At 44.5% G+C, this 8,583-nt stretch overlaps 1 protein-coding gene across 1 annotated transcript; it reads left to right on the top strand.

Moving 5' to 3' along the window:
* The first annotated feature begins 1,278 nt into the window (after positions 1–1,278).
* matn4 (matrilin 4) lies at positions 1,279–8,103 on the top strand. Its single transcript, XM_026306257.1, has 17 exons — positions 1,279–1,332; positions 1,423–1,534; positions 1,830–2,005; positions 2,197–2,355; positions 2,468–2,699; positions 3,098–3,220; positions 3,437–3,559; positions 3,736–3,858; positions 4,404–4,526; positions 4,823–4,945; positions 5,101–5,223; positions 6,079–6,176; positions 6,333–6,464; positions 6,722–6,905; positions 6,992–7,144; positions 7,449–7,553; positions 7,667–8,103. Exons 1-17 carry the CDS (start codon positions 1,279–1,281, stop codon positions 7,723–7,725), a joined length of 2,202 nt encoding a protein of 733 aa, XP_026162042.1. The 3' UTR covers positions 7,726–8,103.
* The last annotated feature ends 480 nt before the right edge of the window (positions 8,104–8,583 follow it).

The raw sequence follows: 8,583 nt of genomic DNA on the forward strand, positions 1-8,583 counted from the left end.
TCCGTCCTCTACAGAGGTGCTCCTGAAAACATGTGGGCAAAGAGTGAGACACACACAGAAAGATGAGACAAACAGAGAAAAGAGCCTTTGTGCTCCGATACATCTGTTGACTCACTGCTCAGACCTGAGCCAATGATGACCACAGCCGCTGGCTGCCCGTCACACAGCAATAAACCCCTGGAGGACCCTCCTCCACAGACCTAACGAAAGAGAGGTGGCTTTCAGTCTGCCGGTTTGAGTTGACCATGTGCCCTGAACATAAACAGACGTGATCATTATCCCTCAGCTGCTGCTGGAGGAGCCGGTAGCCTGCAGGGATCACACAGCCAGGTCTGAGGACTGTTGTGATCCAGGTGTCTGCAGCTCAGTGTTTTACAACGGGGCAGGACTGGAATGTCCCACTGCAACACAAACCAGTCATCACCATTATCACGACGCTACACACACAGGAATTTCTCTGCACAATTACAGAGGGTAGAAACAGCAGCAAACAGACAAGCGTCACATGACTGCACAAATCACAACAAATCTGTCATGTGACACTGACATGGAGAAACTTGTGTCGTTTTTTTCTCGTCTTGTATCGACCATAGGTGGATTTTTCTTCCATACATGATTAAACTGACAATTTCTGCAACCTGTTTCAAAATGTTCTACAAATTAAATGAAGAAACAGCTGCCAGTGTTTTCTGATTTAAAGTACCTTTCATTAAAAGTCAGGTTGGGATCAGGTTTAGTCGCAGGCTGCTTGGTTATGGTAACGGGGAAGGACTGTGGTCCTTGTTAAAGGAAACTGCTGCTGCCTGTCGGTAAGTTGACAGATGCATCTGGATTAAACAGAACATCTGGAAAACAGCTCAAGAAAAAGAGATGAACAGTAGATGGTGACGTTAAACATAAGAGGATCTGAACAACATGAAAAATACAGTTTGTCCACATCCCAGACCCGTTTGTCCTCCACCTCTTACTGCTCTTTCCTACAAACTGAGAGTAACGTAAACAAAAACAAAGGTTGGAGGTGGGAATTAGGACAAAAACCGAATCACAGTCTGAAGTCTGAATAACTCTAACCCTGATGTTAACATTAACCCAAACCCAGAGCTTGAATTAGCATCTCTGTGAAACCTCTGACAGTGTTAAACAAGAATTATGTGGTTAAAACCTGCCTGGTGTGTCATTAAAAAGCTGTTGAAGCAGCTGAGTGTAACCTAGATGTCTTATAAAAATCTGTTTCCAGTCTGGATTTGGCAGTTTCTTTGCTGTGTGACGTCACAGCAGATGTCACGGCACAAAAAGACCCTTCAGCAGGAGGGAACAAACCCACGCACTTTGGTCTGTGCCACGATACTGACTCCGTCTTTAATGTCACCCGTCTTTCTGCTTCTGCTTCCATCAGTCCCAGAGTTTGAGTCCAGCTGATAGTCGCCAGTCGGCCTGATCGGTATCACCGGGGTGAAGATGAGACGGCACAGAGCGCTGTGTGGCATCATTCTGCTGACGCTGGCTGTCCTCACCACCGCCAGGCCCAAACACGGTCAGTCCGTCTAAACCGAGACGACAGAGAGAAAGCAAGACAATAGTTTGTTCTCACTGCATGAGTCCCAAAGGGGGACACATACAGCGTGTCCTTCAGATGAAGTGACGAAAATCAGACAATCCATCTCACATTCACATGGTTTCAGCTGTTGTGCCAGAAACCTACTGAACAGTTTTTCCACAGGCATTGAAGTCAGCAGCTGAAGTCATGGAGACGTGAGATTGAGTGTTGTGCTTCATATATAAAATATATAAAACAACTGACTCCAACTCATTTACCTTCATTGTCCAAGGTTCTGACCAGAAATGTAAGTCTGGTCCAGTGGATCTGGTCTTCCTCATCGACAGCTCCCGCAGCGTTCGGCCACATGAGTTTGAGACCATGAGGAAGTTCATGATCGACATCCTCAACACGCTGGATATCGGCCCCAATGCCACCAGGGTGGGAGTGGTCCAGTACTCCAGCCAGGTACCGGACCCACAGAATCCACATCTTCACCCATGTCCTCTGAGCCCAACCTGAAACAACAGAGTGAACTGCCTCAGATCATTTTTACAGTTTTTCTCTTCACTCTGCTAATTATACAAAGTCATAAGTGAGGACAGAAATCCAGTGAAACACCGTCTGCTGGCTCTCACTGTCGCTTCGCTCCTCTTCAGGTGCGCAGTGAGTTCTCTCTGAAGACCCACTCCACGCTGGACACCATGGTGAAAAGCATCAATCAGATCATTCCCCTCGCTCAGGGAACCATGACCGGGCTCGCCATCAGATATGTGATGAATGTAGCCTTCAGCGCCGAGGAGGGAGACAGGCCAAAGGTATTAATGTGAATTTCAAATGGTTATTCTAGGGAATAGTTCACACACACACACATAGATAATAACTTTACTACTTTATCTGAGATCTGACCCTGAGGTTTCTCCCACTCAGATTCCCAACGTGGCCGTGATCGTGACTGATGGACGTCCTCAGGACCGTGTGGCGGAAGTGGCAGCTGAAGCCAGAGAGAAAGGCATCGAGATCTACGCCGTGGGGGTGGCCAGGGCCGACATGACGTCGCTCAGGGCCATGGCATCCCTGCCCTTCGAAGACCACGTCTTCCTGGTGGAGTCGTTCGATCTCATTCACCAGTTTGGACTCCAGTTCCAGGACAAGCTCTGTGGTGAGACGGCCGGACAGGAAATAACTTCACTGTCTAAAAATCAAATCATACATTTGATATTTTCATTATCGTAAATGCCAAAACCCTTTTTCACTCAGAGCTGGGTCTTTAAAAGTTGCTGTTAAAACAAACATGCTGCCTTCAACCAAGCTCAAGTAACAGCTTATGATTTACTTTGACTTGGTTTGGATAAAAACTGTACAAGTTCAGGTTTTATTACATCATTTCACAGAAAGTGTGATGAGCAGACGTTTTCCAATATAAACCAAAACAAACTCTTTCGTATCAGCTGGTGTGACACTAGTTTCTTCACTGTGACGTGGAAATATGATTGTTTTTGTTAAAGTCTACTAGAAATCACGGTTTGTTTGCTGATGCTGATGTCCTGCTTGCTGCAGGTGTGGATCTGTGCTCGGAGTCGGATCACGGCTGTGAGCACATCTGTGAGAGCTCTCCAGGCTCCTTCCACTGCCTCTGCCTGCCTGGATACACCCTGAACGCAGACGGGAAAACCTGTGCAGGTAACAGAGAATGACAAACACACTTACACAAACAGTGTTTCTGGTTTATGAACAACCAACACACTGACATAAAAAGAGGTCAGACTGTCTAAATACAGTGGTTACAAACTTATAAATTTGATGCAGTGGAGAAAAAAAAGATTAGAAACAGACATCAGGGCTAATTTATATTGCACAATGAATGATAAATGTTGTCTTGCCATCTGTGTGTTTCAGCTATAGATCTGTGCTCCGAGGGGAAACACCACTGTGAACAGATCTGCATCAGCTCTCCTGGTTCCTTCTCCTGCGACTGCAACAAAGGATACAAACTAAATGACGACAAGAAGACCTGCTCAAGTAAATGTCTCACACACACACACACACACACACACACACACACACACACACACACACAATAAGACACAAACGCAGAGAGCCTGTAAAACAAACACATTTATCATATTACACATATTATCATATGTTTTTTTACTTCTGTTACAGTCCCACACTTTTCTCATCTTTCCATCCCTCAGTGATCGACTACTGTTCGTTTGGGAACCACAGCTGTGACCATCGGTGTGTGAGCGTGCTCAGTGGCTTTCACTGCCGCTGTAACGAAGGCTACAGGCTGCTGGCCGACGGCAAGACCTGCCGAGGTGAGATGTACGCAGGTCACAGGCTGTTAATGGCACAGATGCACTCTCACATTTCAGTGCACGTTCTCTCTTGCTGCTGTAAAAAAAGTGACTGTCATTACTGGTAATGGCCACAAGATGGTGACAACACTTAACACTTAGTAAAAAACAGATGTGGGGAATTAATCTGAAGTATTTTCATCTTGGCCTGCAAATTTTAAACAAAGCTGCTTTGAGATTTGGCTCCATGCAGTGAAACTTACAGAAAACAAAAATGAAAATCATCACCTGTTATGCTGGATTCAAGTGATCCAACATGTTTGCTGCACATGTGTTCAAACACATACAGATGATGATAGTGAAGGATCAATACAGTGACAAATTACAGCCTGTGGATGAAGACAGAAGATAACTAGACCCTGTAAGACCCTGTATTCATCCATGAACCAAAATGGAAAGAGAAGTGAAATAATAAAAAACTAAACTCACACTGATTCTCATGATGTAAAAAATAACACACACACACACATTTTAACTCAACGTGTGTCTGTGTGTGTGTTATTTAGCCATCGACCTGTGTGCTGAGGGGAAACATGACTGTGAGCAAATCTGTGTCAGTGCACCGGACGCCTTCACCTGCGACTGCAACAAAGGATACACACTCAATGAGGACGAGAAGACCTGCACACGTTAGTCAGACACACACACACACACACACACACACACACACACACACACACACACGCCACACGCGCGCACACACAGTTTTATGTCCCTAAAGGTCTTTGCATTACACCTCTCACCAATCCTTGGTGCTTTACTATATTTAATGTAAAAATACTGAAAAGATAAATGAATTAATTAGCACTTGTGCTTGTAGACAAGTTTCACCACATAAACACAAAAAGCAACAAACACATGTTTCACTGTGACATTAATTATACAGAGGAAATAATGTAATAATGTGTGTCTGTGTGTGTTTTAGCCATCGACCTGTGCGCTGACGGGAAACATGACTGTGAACAAATCTGCATCAGTGCACCAGGCGTCTTCACCTGCGACTGCAACAAGGGCTTCAAGCTCAACAAGGACAACAGGACGTGCACAAGTCAGTCAATTCCACACAGAAACACGACATCATGTGCATCTCATTATCTACTCAGCAGACGTGTTTACACATCAGTATTTTTGTGTCAGTGGGTTTTAGTCTAGCGCATTACAAACATGACATGTAATATGTCTTTATGGATGGTGGATTTGCAGACGTGGACATGTGCAGCACAGTGGAGCACGGCTGTGAGCACCAGTGTGTGAGCACTCCTGGATCCTACTACTGTATCTGTCCTGACGGGAACCTGCTGCAGGAGGACGGAAAGAGCTGCGGCAGTAAGTCGATCTCAGATTAGTGACAAACACAGATAAATTCAGATTGGAGACGCTCACCACAGTCAGAGGGATTAAGACCCTGTGGATCTGGCGGGACCACAGAGAAATGTTACAGGAGACAGAGCTAAGAGTGAAGCAGAAATTGTCTTTGACACTCTGAAAAGGAGGAAACCTGAGGACAGAACAAAACAATTTAAGTCTAAACACGACAGAACTGTCATTAATCAGAAGTCAGAGCATCTCAATACAACCTACATCAGGGTCTGTGTGATCAGATGAGGACTGAGGACTACCACACAGAAGAAATATCCAGAGGTCAGATTATGGTCCAAGTACGAAAACAGGTGGATTTATCCCTCAAGGAGAGGAAATAAAGATGGATGAGAAAATCTCATCCTGATGTTAAAAGCAGCTCAGTTATGTCTGGAAAAAACTGGACAAAAGATGAGAATTTTCTTTGGGACTGTTTTTTTTTCCTCTGGAGAGGCTGAGCTAAAACCAAAGTGTCTGCCAGTGAACTTCCACAGCACCTTAATGTGGAGATCTGTGGATCCACAGTCTGAGTCAACCACAAGACAACCTCAGACAAAATATCTGGCTTTGTCATTTTACTACAATATGTCAAAATACTACAGTTCAATTCAAATATCAGCCTGCTTATACTAAGTACTATGGCAATATTTCTTACAATACAAAAATAAACACATATATAAAGGGTTCAGTAAACCCTCATTTGACTAGTACATATTAGTTTTATTTCACTGTCATATTTGTTTTACCATTTTATATCTGCTCAGCTCTGAAAGGAAACAGGAACTGGTGTCAGAATTCATGTTCAGCCTCTCTGTGCTCCAGCCTGCAGGTCGGCCAACATCGACCTGGTGCTCCTGATTGACGGCTCCAAGAGCGTCCGTCCGCAAAACTTTGAGCTGGTCAAAAAGTTTGTCAACCAGGTGGGACATGGCCTCACACAAACTACTGCTGATTTTCAGTTCTGATGGTTGTTGTTGTTGTGCTACAGTTACTTTGTTTTTATTGGTTCTTCAAACGGGCCATGAATGAACATAAACATTAATAGGATACCTGTGTCATGTGACTCTGGGCTCCAGGTGGTGGACTCTCTGGACGTGTCTGCTCATGGTACCAGGGTCGGCCTGGTCCAGTACTCCAGCCGGGTCAGGACAGAGTTCCCTCTCAACATGTACCACAGTGCTGACGAGATCAAAGCTGCAGTCATGAAGGTAAAGGTGTTAGATAATACATCAGCACCTCCCAGTGTACACAAGGTTATTAATCAGTCGCACAATGAAACCAATGAATAATCTCAAACTAACACAAAGTGTGATCCACACTGGTATTCAAACACAATACAACCAATAATACCCAGACTTCTACTTCACACTAGTCTTAGTTCATTTGTGGACTCGCCGCACGTCAGTCCCTCGTCCAGATGACGTGAGACAGAGCGAGTTCAGCGGCTGTTACTGTCTCTGTCCAGGTGGCATACATGGAGAAAGGCACTATGACAGGTCTAGCCCTGAAACACATGCTGGAGAACAGTTTCTCAGAGGCAGAGGGCGCACGTCCCCTCGGCCGCAACATCCCCCGAATCGGGCTGGTGTTCACAGACGGACGCTCGCAGGACGACATCACAGAGTACGCCAAGAGGGCCAAAGAGGCCGGTAAGGCTCAACTAGTGTGGTTTGTTTGTGTTTAATCTGAATGATGGTGGAGTAACCATGTGGCCTGTTTCTGTGGGTGTACGCAGGGATCACCATGTACGCTGTTGGTGTGGGGAAAGCCGTGGAGGACGAGCTTCGTGAAATTGCATCTGAGCCTGTGGAGAAACATTTCTATTACACCACTGACTTTTCTGCCATCAACACCATCGCGGAGAACCTCAAGCTCAACGTGTGCCCAGGTACTTTGGCGTAGGAAGGGTCAGAGTATACACGATGTTTGCTTGTAGGAAAAAGCACTGACATGTAAAGCCATAACAAATATAATGACTTATAGACATAAACATTGAACCTCCAGACTGAAATCATAGCACTATCTCAGCATCTTGACTTGTCGTGGGTGAAGGACTCATACAGCTGTCATGTTCCTCTCAGAATTCAATGATCACACTTTCATTACACATGAGGTGAAGTGAAAATATAAAGTGTCTCCCTGTGTAAACAGATGTCAGTCAAAGTTTTGTTTCTGTGCCCGTCTCTCTGCAGAGGAGAGTCAGGGCGAGATCGAGGTGAAGGACCCATGTGCCTGTGAGAATCTGGTGGAGTTCCAGCAGGCGACCATGAGCAGCCTGGAGCAGTTCACACAGAAACATATCCTTTTTTAAAAAGACATCTTTGAGTCACACGGTGTGATAAGTCATTTCATTATCAGCTCACCTCTTAATTGTGTCCACGACTTTATTATTCCTTAATCAAGTGTGTACTGTCAGGGATGGCTGCTCGTCTGGAGCAGCTGGAAAACCAGCTCCTATCAAGGAAGTGATGTGTCCATTGCAGTAAGTGAACCAGGACACCACAGAGGAAGAGTTACAGAATCAGGAGGAGGACAGCACATCTGGCAAGATCCTTAATATAAAAAAAAAAGAACAAGAACCAAAGAGTGTTTTCACAGAGGCTTTGTGAAGTCCATTAGGTCTGCTAAGCTTCATGTTTACGAGGCAGGAACTTATCCAATCATATTTCTAGTAAAACGTAAACAAAACTACACAAATCCATCCATCATCAGCTCCGTCTCTGTGCAAAGCAGATGAAAACTAAACGCTTTGATTACACAGATGTTACACTCTCCCCAGCACATCTGTTCATGTACCAAACAACAACACGTTCAGGTTTGTGTAACATTTGTTGTCTGACTGTTGTGGCCGACTGTGTAAACGTGATGTGATCAGTGTATTGTAGATATTAACTCTAACAACTAAACATGCAGTGACAGCCTGAGTACCAGTCCTTTCACCTTGTGCCCTGTTTATACTTGATATGTTTTGTATGGTTTAAATGAATATGATGTATTTATAGTAGAGTTTTTTACAAACATAGAATAGAATAGTCAAAATGATTGAAGATGAAGTGTTGCTACCACTCCCAACATTACATTGTCTGTCTGGGCCATTTCTATGTAAAAACCTTTTTTTTTTCCCCAGTAGAAACTAACTTCTACCCACAGACCTTAGAGTGGGGGGGGCAGTGAGAACGGCTGAAGAAGAAACTAAAACTTTTCAAAAAGGGAAGTTCACTATTCATTAAATGGGTGGTCAGTTGTTTCCTAAAGTGCAGGAATCATAGTATTTTACGTTTAAATTGGCCTGACTTATTAAAGAAAATTGTTCTCTGCTCGGCACTT

The sequence above is a fragment of the Mastacembelus armatus genome, chromosome 5, assembly GCF_900324485.2.
Source record: "Mastacembelus armatus chromosome 5, fMasArm1.2, whole genome shotgun sequence".
NCBI lineage: Eukaryota > Metazoa > Chordata > Actinopteri > Synbranchiformes > Mastacembelidae > Mastacembelus > Mastacembelus armatus.

What these genes read in the sequence shown, in the direction of transcription:
- matn4 (XM_026306257.1), top strand. Translation starts at nt 1,279, where the DNA reads ATGTCACGGCACAAAAAGACCCTTCAGCAGGAGGGAACAAACCCACGC. An exon ending in CGACAAGAAGACCTGCTCAA is followed by an intron (nt 3,560 to 3,735) that starts GTAAATGTCTCA and finishes TCCATCCCTCAG; the next exon opens with TGATCGACTACTGTTCGTTT. An exon ending in CAAGAGGGCCAAAGAGGCCG is followed by an intron (nt 6,906 to 6,991) that starts GTAAGGCTCAAC and finishes GGGTGTACGCAG; the next exon opens with GGATCACCATGTACGCTGTT.